This window comes from Staurois parvus, unplaced genomic scaffold (assembly GCF_062004578.1).
Source record: "Staurois parvus isolate SC_StPar_1 unplaced genomic scaffold, SC_StPar_1.0 ptg000211l, whole genome shotgun sequence".
Taxonomy (NCBI): Eukaryota; Metazoa; Chordata; class Amphibia; order Anura; family Ranidae; genus Staurois; species Staurois parvus.
In genome coordinates, this window is record NW_028318007.1 from 569,702 (window position 1) to 588,468 (window position 18,767).

The window sequence follows — 18,767 nt, forward strand, 5'->3', positions numbered from 1 at the left end:
CTCTGAATCTAATAAAGATAGATAAGGTACTATGTGTGATGGAGAGGTATGAAGCACAGGGTTTAATGGAGAGAGGCAACCTTCTCTGTAGAATTGAGAGATACTGTATGTTATGAAGAGGCATGAGGCACTGTGTGTAATCCAGAAGCATAAGGCACTGTGTGTACTGTAGTATCTAGACGTATGAAGCACTGTGTGTAATAAAGAGGTATGAGGCACTATGTGTACTGTAGAGGTATGAGGCATTGTGTGTAATATTTAGAGATCCAGCACTGATTGTAAGGGAGAGGTATAAGGCCCTGCATGGAATAAATAGAAATGAGACACGAGTAGAGCGGTATCATGGACATTGTGTAAAAAGGAGGTAAAGGACACTGTGTATAATAGAGAGGTATCAGGTGCTGAGTGTAATAGAGTGTTATGGGACACAGTGTAAAAAAAATATATGTATGAAGTGTAAGGTACTCTGTAAGAGAGAAGTATGAGGCACTGTGTATAGATTCTGCATTCTGTGTTTTTAAAAATCCCCGCCTCTGTGCCTTCATGTATGTGGTTAGCTGTTAGCTGCACTCTCTATATACACTACCATCCAGCGCTATGGTTACATGGAGGGTCCACAATACCAGCTTCACATGCCTGTTCCTTATTTGTAACAGGTGTGAGGCCCTGTGTGTAACAGAGAGGTATGAGGCACTGTAATAGAGAGATGTAAGACACTGTGTGGAAGTGAGCACTATTAGGCACTGTAGAAGAGAGGCATAAGGCACTGAGTGTACGTGAGCGGTATGAGGCACTATAATAGAGAGGCATTAGGCACTGTGTGTAATAGAGAGGTATGAGGCACTCTAATAGAAAGGTGTAAGACACTGTATGTAAGAGACTGGTATGAGACACTGTAATATAGAGGCATGAGGCACTGTGTGTTAGGCACTGTGTGTGTGGTATGAGACACTGTAATAGAGAGGTGTAAGGTACTGTGTGTAAGAGAGTGGTATAAGGCACTCCAATACAGAGATGTAAGGTACCGTGTGTAAGAGAATAGTATAAGTCACTGTAATAGAGAGGTGTAAGGTACTGTGTGTATGAGAGAGGTATGGGGCACTGTTTTTATAAGGCAGGTATTATACACAGTGTTTAAAAAAGAGAGGCAGTAAGCACTGTGTGGTATAGAGCTTAATGAATTGTTATCCACAGTGACCAGTCAGATGCCATGTTAAATTGTAGGATATGAGAGCTGATTGGTGGCCCAGGCCAGATCCTTCAGTATTTGTGATCTTAAAGAAGAGATAATTGAAATAACAGGGACCAATAGTATTTGTCGTTGTGTGTGGTGCCATATTGAAGTAGCTCACAGGGTTTACCATGACACATATATTTGCTTGCAATCTAATACCTCGTACAGTCAAGTATCAGGATGTCCAACTGCCAGGCCTGAATGCCAGAAGGGGTAATGTGGCTCTGTGCACACCAAAGCCTGGCAATGAATATATGATATAATGTCCATTAGGCAGATATATTATATGATAGAATAATGTACAGGGGGTCGGATGTAATGATTGTGTGATATAACCATATACAGTAGATTGGATGTGATGATCATGTGATATAATAATGTTCAGGAGACAGATATAGTATATGATATATTAATGTACAGGAGGTCGGATGTAGTGATTGTGTGATATACCAGACAGTAGGTCGGATGTAATGATTGTGTGATATAACAGACAGTAGGTCGGATGTAATGATTGTGTGATATAACAGACATTAAGTTGTATGTAATGATTGTGTGATATAACAGACATTAAGTTGTATGTAATGATTGTGTGATATAACAGACATTAAGTTGGATGTAATGATTGTGTGATATACCAGACAGGAGGACGGATGTAATGATTGTGTAATATAACAGACAGTAGGTCGGATGTAATGATTGTGTGATATAACAGACAGGAGGTCGGATATAATGATTGTGTGATATAACAGACATTAAGTTGTATGTAATGATTGTGTGATATAGCAATGTAGAGTAGTTTGGATGTAATGATTGTGTGATATAACATACATTAAGTCAGATGTAATGATTGTGTGATATAACAGACATTAAGTTGTATGTAATGATTGTGTGATATAGCAATGTAGAGTAGTTTGGATGTAATGATTGTGTGATATAACATACATTAAGTCAGATGTAATGATTGTGTGATATAACAGACATTAGGTTATATGTAATAATTGTGTAATATTCCAGACATTAGTTTGGATGTAATGATTGTGTGATATAACAGACATTAAGTTGGATGTAATGATTGTATGATATACCAGACATTAAGTTGGATGTAATGATTGTGTGATATACCAGACATTAGGTTGGATATAATGATTGTGTGATATAACACACATTAGGTCAGATGTAGTGATTGTGTGATATACCAGACATTAGTTTGGATGTAATGATTGTGTGATATAACAGACATTAGGTTGTATGTAATGATTGTGTGATATACCAGACATTAGTTTGGATGTAATGATTGTGTGATATAACAGACATTAAGTCAGATGTAATGATTGTGTGATATAACAGACATTAAGTCGGATGTAATGATTGTGTGATATAACAGACATTAGGTTGGATGTAATGATTGTATGATATACCAGACATTAGTTTGGATGTAATGATTGTATGATATAACAGACATTAGGTTGGATGTAATGATTGTGTGATATAACAGACATTAAGTCGGATGTAATGATTGTGTGATATAACAGACATTAGGTTGGATGTAATGATTGTGTGATATACCAGACATTAGGTCAGATGTAATGATTGTGTGATATAACAGACAGGAGGTTGGATGTAATGATTGTGTGATATACCAGACATTAGGTTGGATGTAATGATTGTGTGATATACCAGACATTAGGTTGGATGTAATGATTGTGTGATATATTATTATTATTATTATTATACAGTATTTATAAAGCGCCAATAGTTCGCTCAGCGCTGTACATTACAAAGGGGGACAGAACATGTGACAGAACAATACCAATACAATGTGATACACGAGGGGTTCGAGGGCCCTGCTCTTTCGAGCTTACAATCTAGGAGGGAGGGGATGGTGGCACAGGAGGAGATAGCTGTGGGGTATGGAGTAGTAGGAAGAGTGGAGGAGGTCGGCAAGTTAGCAGGGGGTGGGGTAGGCTTCCCTGAAGAGATGGGTTTTCAGGGTGCGCCTAAAGGAGAGGAGAGTAGGTGATAATCTGATGGGTTGGGGCAGGGAGTTCCAGAGGATGGGTGACACCCTGGAGAAGTCCTGGAGGCGGGCATGGGAGGAGGAGACCAGGGAACTAGAGAGAAGGAGGTCTTGTGAGGAGCGGAGTGTGCGTGCTGGGTGGTACTTGGATATTAGGTCAGTGATGTAGTTCGGGGCAGTATGGTGGACAGCTTTGTACATCAGCGTTAGGATTTTGAATTTGATCCGTTGCGCAATCGGAAGCCAGTGGAGGGATTGGCAGAGGGGGGTGGCGGAGACAGAGCGGTTGGAAAGGTGAATGAGTCTGGCAGCCGTATTCAGGATGGACTGAAGCGGGGATAGCCAGCGGCGAGGCAGGCCAGTGAGGAGGGAGTTGCAGTAGTCGAGTCGTGATATGATGAGAGAGTGGATGAGCTGTTTAGTGGTTTCTGGGGTTAGAAACGTGCGGATTTTGGCGATGTTGCGGAGGTGGAGTCTGCACGAGTTTGTTAAAGATTGGACTTGGGGCTGGAAGGATAGGTTGGAGTCCAGAATGACACCCAGTACTCTGGCCTGCAGGGCGGGTTTGATGGTAGCGTTGTTGGATGTGATGGAGAAATCAATGGGGGGTGGTGTCCGGGCTGGGGGGAAGACAATAAACTCGGTTTTGGAGAGGTTCAATTTAAGGAAGTGGAGCGACATCCAGTCTGATATGTCGCTCAGTAGGTGTGTGATTCGGGCTGAGACCAAGGTGGTGAGGTGGGGGGTTGAGAGATAGATTTGTGTGTCGTCGGCATAGAGGTGGTAGTTGAAGCCGTAAGAGTGTATGAGTTGGCCAAGGGAGGAGGTATAGATGGAGAAGAGAAGGGGCCCAAGGACAGAGCCTTGAGGGACCCCAACAGAGAGGGGGAGTGAGAGGGAGGTGGTAGCATTATAGGTAACGCTGAAGGAGCGTTGTGACAGGTAGGATGAGAGCCAGGAGAGAGCAGAATCTCTGAGGCCGAGGGAGTGTAGTTTTTTGAGGAGGAGGGGGTGGTCAACTGTGTCGAAGGCCGCGGAGAGGTCAAGGAGTAGGAGGACTGAATAGTGGCCATTAGCTTTGGCGGTTAGCAGGTCGTTGGAGAGTTTGAGTAAGGCAGTTTCGGTGGAGTGTAGGGGGCGGAAGCCGGACTGTAGGGGATCGAGAAGGTTGTTGTCGTTGAGGTGAGAGCATAGGCGGGTGTAGACTAGGCGTTCGAGGAGTTTAGATGTAAATGGGAGCAGGGAGATGGGTCTGAGGTTGTTCGGGTCATTGGGGTCCAGGGAGGGCTTTTTAAGTATGGGGGTGATGTGTGCATGTTTCAGAGGGGAGGGGAAAGTGCCTGAGGAGAGGGAGAGATTGAAGATGTGGGTGAGGGAGCGTAGGATGGAGGAGGAGGAAGGTCGTAGGAGTTGTGAGGGGATAGGGTCGAGGGGGCAGGTGGTGAGGTGGGCATCAGAGAGGATCTTGGAGACTTCCTCGATGGTAGTAAGGTAAGATATACCAGACATTAGGTTGGATGTAATGATTGTGTGATATACCAGACATTAGGTTGGATGTAATGATTGTGTGATATACCAAACATTAGGTTGTATGTAATGATTGTGTGATATAACAGACATTAAGTCAGATGTAATGATTGTGTGATATAACAGACATTAAGTTGTATGTAATGATTGTGTGATATAACAGACATTAGGTTGGATGTAATGATTGTGTGATATAACAGACATTAGGTTGGATGTAGTGATTGTGTGATATACCAAACATTAGGTTGGATGTAATGATTGTGTGATATACCAAACATTAGGTTGGATGTAATGATTGTGTGATATAACAGACATTAGGTTGGATGTAATGATTGTGTGATATAACAGACATTAGGTTGGATGTAATGATTGTGTGATATAACAGACATTAGGTCAGATGTAATGATTGTGTGATATAACAGACATTAGGTCAGATGTAATGATTGTGGGTTATAACAGACATTAGGTCAGATGTAATGATTGTGTTATATAACAGACATTAGGTTGTATGTAATGATTGTGGGTTATAACAGACATTAGGTCAGATGTAATGATTGTGTGATATACCAGACATTAGGTCAGATGTAATGATTGTGTGATATAACAGACATTAGGTTGTATGTAATGATTGTGGGTTATAACAGACATTAGGTCAGATGTAATGATTGTGTTATATAACAATGTACAGTAGTTCGGATGTAATAAACGTGTGATAAAACAGACAGGAGGTATCATGCAATCTTAGTGGTCTCTTGTATGACGGTGGCGGGGGTGGTGGCAGACGGTGGGGAAGTTTTGTGTAATACGGAAAATTCTTGCACGGTCTGCGTGTACATAGCCTACATAGAGAACACAATAGAGGACCACAGATGTATATATGGGGTGAGGGTGAGGAATGTGGCACACAGGTGTTATACAAACTGACATACAAGACCCTGCAGAGGAAATCAATCTGAAGAAGAATGACACTATACAGTATGTGTGTATACAGACTGTGACTGGTGTAGAGTATGTGTTGAATGTTGAGTATGTGCTGTGCTGGGTAGGTGGATTGCACTCGGTGTGGAGTGTGTGCTGTGCTGGGTGTACAGTATGTGCTATGCTGGATATACAGATTGTACTGGGTGTAGTGTATGTGCTGTGCTGGGTGTACAGATTGTGCTCAGTGTAGAGTATGTGCTATGCTGGATATACAGATTGTACTGGGTGTAGTGTATGTGCTGTGCTGGGTATACAGATTGTGCTGGGTGTAGTGTATGTGCTGTGCTGGGTATACAGATTGTGCTGGGTGTAGAGTGTGTGCTGTGCTAGGTGTAGAGTATATGCTGTGCTGGGCCTATGGTAGGTGCTCAGTGTAGAGTATGTGCTGTGCTGGGTATACAGATTGTGTTGGGTGTAGAGTATGTACTGTGCTGGGTATACAGTTTGTGCTTGGTGTAGAGTATGTACTGTGCTGGGTATACAGTTTGTGCTTGGTGTAGAGTATGTGCTATGCTGGATATACAGATTGTACTGGGTGTAGTGTATGTGCTGTGCTGGGTATACAGATTGTGCTGGGTGTAGTGTATGTGCTGTGCTGGGTATACAGATTGTGCTGGGTGTAGTGTATGTGCTGTGCTGGGTATACAGATTGTGCTGGGTGTAGAGTGTGTGCTGTGCTAGGTGTAGAGTATATGCTGTGCTGGGCCTATGGATGGTGCTCAGTGTAGAGTATGTGCTGTGCTGGGTATACAGATTGTGTTGGGTGTAGAGTATGTACTGTGCTGGGTATACAGTTTGTGCTTGGTGTAGAGTATGTACTGTGCTGGGTATACAGTTTGTGCTTGGTGTAGAGTATGTGCTGTGCTGGGTATACAGATTGTGCTGGGTGTAGAGTATGTACTGTGCTGGGTATACAAATTGTGCTGGGTGTAGAGTATGTGCTGTGTTGGGTATACAGATTATGTTTGGTGTAGAGTGTGTGCTGTGCCAGGTGTAGAGTATACGCTGTGCTGGGTCTATGGATGGTGCTCAGTGTAGAGTATGTGCTGTGCTGGGTATACAGATTGTGCTTGGTGTAGAGTGTGTGCTGTGCCAGGTGTAGAGTATATGCTGTGCTGGGCCTATGGATAGTGTTCAGTGTAGAGTATGTGCTGTGCTGGGTATACAGATTGTGTTGGGTGTAGAGAATGTGCTGTGCTGGGTATACAGTTTGTGCTTGGTGCAGAGTATGTGCTGTGCTGGGTATACAGATTGTACTGGGTGTAGTGTATGTGCTGTGCTGGGTATACAGATTGTGCTGGGTGTAGAGTATGTGCTGTGCTGGGTATACAGATTGTGCTGGGTGTAGAGTATGTGCTGTGCTGGGTATACAGATTGTGCTGGGTGTAGTATATGTGCTGTATTGGATATACAGATTGTGTTTGGTGTAAAGTGTGTGCTGTACTAGGTGTAGAGTATACGCTGTGCTGGGCCTAGGGATGGTGCTCAGTGTAGAGTATGTGCTGTGCTGGGTATACAGATTGTGCTGGGTGTAGAGTATGTGCTGTGTTGGGTATACAGATTGTGCTGGGTGTAGAGTATGTGCTGTGCCAGGTGTAGAGTATATGTTGTGCTGGGCCTATGGATGGTGCTCAGTTTAGAGTTTGTGCTTTGCTGGGTGTACAGATTGTGCTGGGTGTAGAATGTGTGCTGTGCCAGGTGTAGAGTATACGCTGTACTGGGCCTATGGATGGTGCTCAGTGTAGAGTATGTGCTGTGCTGGGTATACAGATTGTGCTGGGTGTAGAGTATGTGCTGTGTTGGGTATACATATTGTGCTGGGTGTAGAGTATGTGCTGTGCCAGGTGTAGAGTATACGTTGTGCTGGGCCTATGGATGGTGCTCAGTGTACAGTTTGTGCTGTGCTGGGTGTACAGATTGCACTGGGTGTAGAGTGTGTGCTGTGCTGGGTGTACAGATTGCACTGGGTGTACAGATTGCACTGGGTGTAGAGTGTGTGCTGTGCTGTGTGTACAGATTGCACTTGGTGTAGAGTGTGTTGGGTGTACAGTGTTACAGTATAATAATGACATTATAACATGAACCTAACCCTCCAGGAATGTGAAGACTGTCCCAAAGAGCTTCCTCTCTAATACTGTGGTGACAGTGAAGGGAAGTGATCCACAGACGCCGTCAGGCTGTTGCAATGAGGAGGATGTCAGAGCTGCGTTTTGATGTTTCCTCATTCACTTCATTCTTCACAAATTTTGTGTCTGAAAATATATCAGTGGGTGTGTCCAGAGGAATTGGGGCAGGGCTTATGTTGTCCTGGTCCTCATTTCAGGAATTCTGGACATTGCACACATGCATCATGTGGATTGTCTAGGGAGCAAATGGCTGCAGCTGCTGCCATGAGGCCCCTTCTGTTTTATTGTAGTATTTAGGTAACAGAGAGACCCCCAGTACTGGAGACCCCAGGATGGTACATGGAGAGAGGAAATACAGAAAGACCTCCAGTACTGGAGACCCCAGGATGGTACATGGTGGAAGAAATACAGAGAGACCCCAAGTACTGTATACCCCAGGATGGTACATGGTGGAAAGATATACAGAGTGACCCCCAGTACTGGAGACCCCAGGATGGTACATGGTGGAAAGATATACAGAGAGACCCCCAGTACTGTATACCCCAGGATGGTACATGGTGGAAAGATATACAGAGAGACCCCCAGTAATGGAGACCCCAGGATGGTACATGGTGGAAGAAATACAGAGAGACCCCAAGTACTGTATACCCCAGGATGGTACATGGTGGAAAGATATACAGAGAGACCCCCAGTACTGGAGACCCCAGGATGGTACATGGTGGAAAGATATACAGAGAGACCCCCCAGTACTGGAGACCCCAGGATGGTACATGGTGGAAAGATATACAGAGAGACCTCCAGTACTGGAGACCCCAGGATGGTACATGGTGGAAGAAATACAGAGAGACCCCCAGTACTGGAGACCCCAGGATGGTACATGGTGGAAAGATATACAGAGAGACCCCCCAGTACTGGAGACCCCAGTATGGTACATGGTGGAAAGATATACAGAGAGACTCCCAGTACTGGAGACCCCAGGATGGTACATGGTGGAAAGATATACAGAGAGACCCCCCAGTACTGGAGACCCCAGTATGGTACATGGTGGAAAGATATACAGAGAGACCTCCAGTACTGGAGACCCCAGGATGGTACATGGTGGAAAGATATACAGAGAGACCCCCCAGTACTGGAGACCCCAGGATGGTACATGGTGGAAGAAATACAGAGAGACCCCCAGTACTAGAGACTCCGGCATGGTAAATGGAGGGAGAAAATACAAAGAGACTCCCAGTACTAGAGACCCCAGGATGGTTTATGGAGGGAGGAAATACAGAGAGACCGCCGGTACTGGAGACCCCAAAATGGTACCTGAAGGGAAAAAATACAGAGACCTCCACGTTGGCCCATGTCCCAGGTCTATTTGCATTGCTGATACTAGGCCCCCAATCTCTTCATCTGGTATGACTCTGGAGGTCCCTTACCTCATCTTCCATTATCTCAAGTACCATTTATGCCTGACCTGCACTTCTGTATCACCGAGGGAACAATGTGACACTCAAATAATTTTCTTCTTTTATTGAACTTTAAAAAATTAGGTAACAGGTTTTGATTAATATAATCGAGCTGGACCCCGGTCAGTGCTTTCTCTGTAATCCAATCACCAGTCTCCATTTTTACCCAGAAGTCCCTTGCTGCCCCTTGTTTGCCCCAGGAGAGAGGACTTCAACTTTTCACTCTCTTGGTAGGCCTATTGGAACCCAACCTCAAAGGAGAGCTTATTCTCCTGGCATCCTCTCTAGAACTCCTTCTCCACCTCGGTATTGGCACCCTTTCTTCTAATTGAAGAGAGATTCATAGAACAGGACCTCAGCTACACACTACAAAGGGAGGACAGAGGCCAAGCATTGTAGAGTAATTACAGATATCACCTTCTGGAGGACACCACAGCTGTGGAAGTTTCTGGGGAGTCAAGAGTGTGTCCAATGAAATAAGATGGAGATCTATAAGACTCACCATGTGGTACAAAAATGGAAATTCATATTTCCAGGTGAGGGTAAAGGTAGGCCCTTCTGTGACAGTAAGTGACACTGGTGATTCTGGTAGTGGCCTAAAAAAAGAATGTTCTGATGACATCATGGGAAGGGACATTAGTGATTCTGGTAGTGGCCAAGGAAGTTAGATTCTGCTGACATCGTGGGAAGTGACACCGATGATTCTGGTAGTGACCCACAAAGGTACCTTCTGGTGACATCATGGGAAGTGACACTGGTGATTCTTGTAGGGACAAAGGAAGGGACCTTTTGGTAACATCATGGGAAGTGACACTGGTAATTCTGGTAGTGGCCCAGGAAGGGACATTTGGTGACATCATGGGAATTGATACTGGTGATTCTGGTAGTGGCTCTCGAAGGTACGTTCTGGTGACATCATGAGAAGTGACACTGGTAATTCTGGTAGTGGCTCAGGAAGGGGCCTTTGATGAAATCATGGGAATTGATACTGGTGATTCTGGTAGTGGCTCTCGAAGGCACGTTCTAGTGACATCATGAGAGGTGACACTGGTGATTCTGGTAGTGGCCTAGGGAGGGAAGTTCTGGTGACATAATGGGAAATGACACCAGTGATTCTGGTAGTGGCACAAGAAGGGACCTTTTGGTAACATCATGGGAAGTGACACTGGTGATTCTGGCAGTGGTCCAGGAAGGGATGTTTGGTGACATCATGGGAAGTGACACTGGTGATTCTGGACTAGGAAGAGGGGTTCTGGTGACATAATGGGAAATGACACCAGTGATTCTGGTAGTGGCACAAGAAGGGACCTTTTGGTAACATCATCAGAAGTGACACCGGTGATTCTGGCAGTGGTCCAGGAAGAGACATCTGGTGACATCATGGGAAGTGACATTGGTGATTCTGGCCTAGGAAGGGGGGTTCTGGTGACATAATGGGAAATGACACCAGTGATCCTAGTAGTGGGACATTAAGAAACTTTTTGGTAACATCATGGGAAGTGACACAGGTAATTCTGATAGTGGTCCAGAAAGAGACATTTGGTGACATCATGGGAAGTGACACTGGTGATTCTGGTAGTGATCCAGTGGGAGACATTTGCTGACATCATGGGAAGTGACACCGGTGATTCTGGTAGTGGGTCAGGAAGGGAGGTTCTAGTGACATCATGGGAAGTGACACCGGTGATTCTGGTAGTGGGTCAGGAAGGGAGGTTCTAGTGACATCATGGGAAGTGCCACCTGTCATTCTGGTAGTGGCAGGGAAAGGGACGTTCTGGTGATGTCATAGAACATGACACTGGTCATACTGGTAGTGGTCCAGGAGGGAACGTTTGGTGACATCATGAGGAGTTGAGGGCACATGGCAGTGCATGGTGAGATGGGCGCAGTGAGTTTTCCCATGACAGGGACAGACAGTAGCCAGGTGGGACTATGGTTGGCACCTTTTCTGTTCTCTGTTTCATTAATAACATTGTCAAGGTTTCTTATTTTTCAGTAGTCGGAGACGTGTACTCAGAGGGATCATATGACACGCTCTGTACACGGCTCTCATAGAGGCCTCGAGGAGGATTCCATAATCCATTATTACCTGTAATCATACACCTGAGGGGGCGGAGCTCCACCGGAACCTGCCCAGACAATAGCAAACAATGTCTGCCAAGGACAAAGAGACTCTTACAGTGTACATTGTACCTGGTGCTTCCTGTAACCCCTTCCCTGCCAGAGACTAATTTAACCCTTTTCCTGCCAAGGGGACACTCATAACCCTTTCCCTGCCAAAGATTTTGTAACCCCTTTCATGCCAGAGACACCTTCCCAGCCAAGGGGACACTTGTAACCCCTTCCCTGCCAGAGACTCCCATAATCCTTTCCTTGCCAGAGACTCCTGTAACCCCTTCCATGCCACAGACTCTCGTAACCCCTTTCCTGCCAGAGGCTCCCATAACCCCTTCTCTGCCAAAGACTCCCATAATCCATTCCTTGCCAGAGACTCTCATAATCCATTCCTTGCCAGAGACACCTGTAACCCCTTCCCAGCCAAAGGGACACTTGTAACCCTTTCCCTGCCAGAGGCTCCCATAACTTCTTACCTGCCAGAGACTCCCATAATCCTTTCCTTGCCAGAGACTCCTGTAAACCCTTCTGTGCCACAGATTCCTGTAACCCCTTCCCTGCCAGAGGCTCCCATAACCCCTTCCCTGCCAGAGACTCCTGTAACCCCTTCCTTGCCAAAGACTCCCATAATCCTTTCCTTGCCAGAGACTCCTGTAACCCCTTTCCTGCCAGAGACTCCCATAACCCCTTCCCTGCCAAAGGGACATCCATAACCTGTAACCCCTTCCTTTCCAGAGACTAATATAATCTCTTCCCTGCCAAAAGGACATCCATAACCCCTTCCTTGCCAGAGACTCCTGTAACCCCTTCTGTGCTGGATGATGTGTGTGTGGATTCCCTCTTGTGGTGACAGTGTGTAATGAATTGTTTCAAGCGGGCACACTCCCCCTCCTGCAAACACTAACAAGCTTCATTTCTCCTTCTGCAGACTCTCAGCCTGGACTCATCATGACCGCTCTGCTGACACTGCTCCTGCTCAAAGGTCAGTCAGTTCCCCTCCACCTGCTGCTCCACCTTGGGGGTAGGTGATCCCAGGATCCCCGCCACCCCTTCCTGGAACTACCATGAAGTCACCTATCACCTGTTACTGGGATATATATATATAATGATGCCAAAGATTCCACATTTTTCACACAGATTTTTAAGGCACTACAAGGAAAAGCCTTAAATAACTACTAATAATTCTACATTAAAAGTCAATTGACATAAAACATCATAAAACTATCAAAGGACTCACATTTTATGTCAATTGATTTTATATGTAAAATGAAATAAATCCGTGTAAATTAAAGTTAAGTTATTCAAGGCTTTCCTCGTGGAACCTTAAAAATCTGTGTGCAAAAAATTAAAATTTGTGGATTTGTGTTATTTCTGGATTTGGCACTCCACACCACCTAATATATCTAGTGTGCATATATATATATATATATATATATATATAGATATAGATATGTGTGTGTAATGCATTATGTGTTCTATATAAGTGTGTACGTTCCATCTGGTGTTATATATACTGTATGTGATGGATTGGGATATTTGTTGTCTGAAGAAGTTTCCTTGTGTTATTGTAGAAGATTTATATTGTATAAAACATGTTACATATCATAAATTGTATTAGTAAAGCATGCAGATTCTGGGATAATAACCGTAAACTAAAAGACACACATACACACTCTGATTGCTGGTTGTAACACACAACTTTTGTACTTTTGATTTTATTTTCTAGGTAAAAAATGTATAAAATGTATGTAGGAATTGTTGGGGTTTCAGTCTACAAATTAGAGAATTGCCCCCCCCCCAGTAGAATATAAAGGCGATGGTGTCATCGTATTGTGCACTGATGTGGTGGTGTCTTGTGCTAAGATCTCTGTGGTCTTATGTTGTACTGTATAGAGTCATTGTCTGCTATAATTCTATTATCTCATGCTGTGTTATATTGTGCATCTTATTTATTGGGTTTATACTATGCTGTGTCATGTTTTGTTGTATAGTTATCTCATGTTTATATTGTATTGTGTTGTGTTATGTTTTGTTGTATGGTAATACTATGTTTAGGTTGTATAGTGTTGTGTTATACTTTGTTGTGTTTTTGTATCACGCTGTGTTATATTGTGCCAGCTTGTTTGGTGTGTTTTTTTCCTATGCTGTATTATGTTGTGATTTGTTGTATTATGCTTTGTCGTGTTTTGTAGTATCGCACTATGCAGTGCTGTGTAATGATGTGTTTTTTATGCAAAACTTTGTTGTGTTTTGTAGTATTGTACCATGTTGTGCAGTAAAATGTTGTGTTTTATTGAATTATACTTTGTTGTGTTTTGTAGTCTCGTACCATGCTGTGCTGTATTTTGTTGTGTTTTGTTGCATTATACTTTGTTGTGTTTTGTAGTCTCGTACCATGCTGTGCTGTATTTTGTTGTGTTTTGTTGCATTATACTTTGTCGTGTTTTGTAGTGTAGCACTATGCAGTGCTGTGTAATGATATGTTTTTTATGCAATACTTTGTTGTGTTTTGCAGTATTGTACTATGTTGTGCAGTAAAATGTTGTGTTTTATTGAATTATACTTTGTTGTGTTTTGTAGTCTCGTACCATGCTGTGCTGTATTTTGTTGTATTATACTTTGTTGTGTTTTGTAGTCTCGTACCATGCTGTGCTGTATTTTGTTGCATTATACTTTGTTGTGTTTTGTAATGTCATACCATGCTGTGCTGTATTTTATTGTGATTTGTTGTATTATACTTTGTCGTGTTTTGTAGTGTCACACTATGCAGTGCTGTGTAACGATGTGGTTTTTATGCTATACTTTGTTGTGTTTTGTAGTATTGTACCATGCTGTGCTGTAAAATGTTGTGTTTTATTGAATTATACTTTGTTGTGTTTTGTAGTCTCGTACCATGCTGTGCTGTATTTTGTTGCATTATACTTTGTTGTGTTTTGTAGTATCGTACCATGCTGTGCTGTATAATGTTGTGTCTTGTTGTATTATACTTTGTTCTGTTTTGTGGTGTCGTACCATGCTGTGCTGTGTAATATTATGTTAGATTTGCTCTTTCAATGAATAGTTCCTCCAGACATAAAGTCATTTCTGCCGAGTACAAGAAAACCCTGAGAGCTGCACAATGCCGGCTGATACCAACTGAGAGTCCTCTGTATACACAGCATTGTCATTGTTCCCGTGGGGAGCTTTCATAATGAGTCCCACACTCTGCATCTGACTCTGAAAATTGCTCTTCCCGTGTTAAGACTTGCGTCTGTGTGAAGTATTTGTGTCTGTGGTATGTCCCTGTGCATCTGTGCAGTATGTTGTATCTGTGTTGTACTATGCATGTGCAGTATGTTGTGTTTGTGGTGTGTATATATATATATATATATATATATATATATATTTTACCTTTGCTTCTAACAAACGAAGCAGGGTTCCAGGTTCCTCATGTGTGATATACTAAGTGAAGGAAGGTGTGTGTTGGGTTGTACCTCAACAGGTGAAATGGGGTTCCAGCTTCCTCATGTGTGAGGTGTGTGGGGAAGGTGTGTGTTGGTTTGTACTCTGGGAGGTGCAGTAGGGTTCCAGGTTCCTTGTGTGTGTTGGGTTCTACCCCGACAAGCGAAGCAGGGTTTCAGGTTCCTCATGTGTGATATACTAAGTGAAGGAAGGTGTGTGTTGGGTTGTACCTCAGCAGGTTAAATAGGGTTCCAACTTCCTCATGTGTGATTTGTTGGGGAAGGTGTGTGTTGGGTTGTACTTCAGGAGGTGCAGTAGGGTTCCAGGTTCTTCATGTGTGTATTGGGTTGTACCCCGACAAGCGAAGCAGGGTTCCAGGTTCCTCGTGTGTGATATATTAAATGAAGGAAGGTGTGTGTTGGGTTGTACCTCAGCAGGTTAAATAGGGTTCCAACTTCCTCATGTGTGATTTGTGGGGGAAGGTGTGTGTTGGGTTGTACTTCGGGAGGTGCAGTAGGGTTCCAGGTTCTTCATGTGTGTATTGGGTTGTACCCCGACAAACGAAGCAGGGTTCCAGGTTCCTCAGGTGTGATATACTAAGTGAAGGAAGGAGTGTGTTGGATTATACCTCAACAGGTGAAACAGGGTTCCAGCTTCCTCATGTGTGATGTGTGGGGGAAGGTGTGTGTTGGGTTGTATTCCAACAGGGGAAGTGAGGTTCTGGTTTCTTCATGTGTAATATGTGTAGAAGAAGGTGTGCATTGGGCTGTACCCTGACAGGAGAAATGGGATTCCGGGTTCCTCATGTGTGATATACTAATTCGGGGAAGGTGTGTGTTGAGTTGTACTTCAACAGGTGGAGCAGCGTTCCGGGTTCTTCATGTGTGACATGTGTGGAGGAAGGTGCAGGGGCAGACTGACAACTCATGGAGCTCCCAGGCAATAGGGGATCATGGGGCCCCTCTGTCCTTGCCCAAACTCAAAAAAGCCTATGAAAAAGGTACCAGGGGCATCTCATGGGGCCCCCTACTGACCCCAGGCCCTCGGGCAGTGCCCGAGTTTCCAAATGGTCAGTCCGCCCCTGGGAAGGTGTGTGTTGGGCTGTATCCTGACAAGAGAAGTGGGGTTCCGGGTTCCTCATGTGGATATGTGTGGGGGAAGGTATGTGTTGGGCTGTATCCTGACAAGAGAAGTGGGGTTCCGGGTTCCTCATGTGTGATATGTGTGGGGGAAAGTATGTGTTGGGCTGTATCCTGACAAGAGAAGTGGGGTTCCGGGTTCTCATGTGTGATATGTATGGAGGAAGGTGTGTGCTGGGTTGTACTCCAACAGGTGGAGCAGTGTTTCGTGTTCCTCAGGTCAGAAGTTTGCAGGTGATGTCACATATATGATGTTAGCTCTCTGCACGTTCCAGCATGCCAGTGCTTCAGTCTTCTGTGTAGAAAATGATCTGCTATTTCCAGGGAAATGGGCAAATTGCCAGCAGCTCAGCTCTGTTCCTCTTTACTTTTCTTAGAAATTAGATCTAAAGCCCAAACTTGTTTCCTTAAGATTTATGTAGAGTAGAGAATGGCGGGGAATGGACAGTATTGTCAGGAAATCGTGGCGAATGGAGAGGAAAGGTGGAGAGTGGTGGGGAATAATAGGGAATGGTTGAACCTTCCTCAGATTGGAGAGATTTCCCTTCACTTCTTCTGGTGACAACTCAAAAATGTAGATTTTCCATCTCTTTCATTTCAAACAATGTTTACCAGAACAAATAAAGAGGGTGATTCTATACATTGGGGACACAGACAACCGTAAAAACCTGACAGGGGTTGTAGCCTCTCCTTACTGCTTTACCTACGCTACAAAAAGAAGTTTTAACTCCACCTATACATAACATTTTACATTTTTTATATCATATCTGTGAAGGCTTGCATTTACCCAGATCATGATATAACTAGTAGTATTTGTAACAGGATAACTAGTAGTAGTTGTCATCATGTAGCTGGTAGTCTTTGTAACAGGATAACTAGTAGAGTTGTTATCCTGTAGCTGGTAAAATTGGTAACAGGATAACTAGTAGTTGTCATGATATAACTAGTAGTATTGATAACAGAATATTTAATAGCAGTGATCACAGGATAACTAGCAGCTTTGGCAATGGAATAGCTAGTAGTTGTGGCCATGGGATGAATAGTAGTATTGGTCATGGTATAACTAATAGTGTGGAAAACAGGATAACTAGCAGTATTGATGGTATAACTAATAGTGTGGGTAACAGGATACCTAGTAGTATTGGTCATGGTGTAACTAATAGTGTGGGTAACAGGATAACTAGTAGTATTGATGGTATAACTAATACTGTGGGTAACAGGATAACTAGTAGTATTGGTCATGGTATAACAAATAGTGTGGGTAACAGGATAACTAGTAGTATTGATGGTATAACTAATAGTGTGGGTAACAGGATAACTAGTAGTATTGATGGTATAACTAATAGTGTGGGTAACAGGATAACTAGTAGGATTGGTCATGGTATAAGGAACAGTGTGGGTAACAGGATGACTAGTAGTATTGATGGTATAACTAATAGTGTGGGTAACAGGATAACTAGTAGGATTGGTCATGGTATAAGGAACAGTGTGGGTAACAGCATAACTAGTAGTATTGATGGTATAACAAATAGTGTTTAACAGCATAACTAGCAGTATTGATGGTATAACTAATAGTGTGGGTAACAGGATGACTAGTAGTATTGATCATGGTATAACTAATAGTGTGGGTAACAGCATAACTAGTAGTATTGATGGTATAACTAATAGTGTGGGTAACGGGATGACTAGTAGTATTGATCATGGTATAACCAATAGTGTGGGTAACAGTCTGACTAGTAGTATTGGTCATGGTATAACCAATAGTGTGGGTAACAGCATAACTAGTAGTATTTATGGTATAACTAATAGTGTGGGTAACGGGATGACTAGTAGTATTGATGGTATAATCAATAGTGTGGGTAACAGTCTGACTAGTAGTATTGATCATGGTATAACCAATAGTGTGGGTAACAGCATAACTAGTAGTAGTGGTCATGAGCTAACTAGTAGTAGTAACATTTAGCTGAATTGGTAAATCTTAAAGATGTGTCACTGGTTCAAATGGCTTTGCCAGTTAAAGTGAGAATCAGGAGAATCCCCACCATTTATAGCCACATGGGAAACACTATCGCCTTCACCCAGTCACCTCAATCCAGTCACCTTCTTCCAATTGCCTTCATCATCTTCTTCCAGTCACCTCCATCCAATCACCTTCATCTAATCACCTTCTTTCAACCATTTTCATCCAGTCACCTACTTCTGATTGCCTTCGTCCAGCTTTTTTTCAGTCACCATTATTCAATCATCCTTTTATTCCACCTTCAGCCATGTCTTGAGCAGTCAACATCTGCCTTGACACAATTATGACATTATGGTGATTGGATGAAGGCGATCGGAGAAGGACTTTAGATGAAGGTGATTAGAAGGTAATTGCAAAAATGTGATTGGAGTGAAAGTTTAAATAAAGGTGGTTGGATGAGGGTGAATGGATGCAGATAATAGAAGGTGATTGGATGAAGGGAATTGCATGAGGTTGATTAGATGAAGGTGATTGGAAGAGGGTGATCGGAGAAGGTAATTGGGTTTTCAGTGTGTCTATGGATTCTGTTCCACAGATTGAATGAACCGATGAAGTCACTTACCTGAGCAATGAAATTTCTTTCCCATCACAGATGACGTCTAGCTGACTTTTAATTGCTTTATTTAATCTTCTGATGAGGAAATTTGGAATCCGGAATATTCTGAATTGAGTCAGTTAGGATTTTGAAGATTTGCTGCTTTTCTAATCCCATT

The 18,767-nt window shown here is 43.4% G+C and overlaps 1 protein-coding gene across 1 annotated transcript in view; it reads left to right on the forward strand.

Moving 5' to 3' along the window:
* Positions 1 to 12,342: 12,342 nt before the first annotated feature.
* LOC149461051 (adhesion G protein-coupled receptor G1-like) overlaps positions 12,343 to 18,767 on the forward strand; it is a 35,911-nt gene continuing 29,486 nt past the window's right edge. Inside the window, exon 1 of the mRNA XM_089678889.1 lies at positions 12,343 to 12,436. Within this exon, the coding sequence (XP_089535015.1) occupies positions 12,403 to 12,436 (34 nt within the window). The 5' untranslated portion in view covers positions 12,343 to 12,402. The remainder of the gene's footprint in view (positions 12,437 to 18,767) is intronic.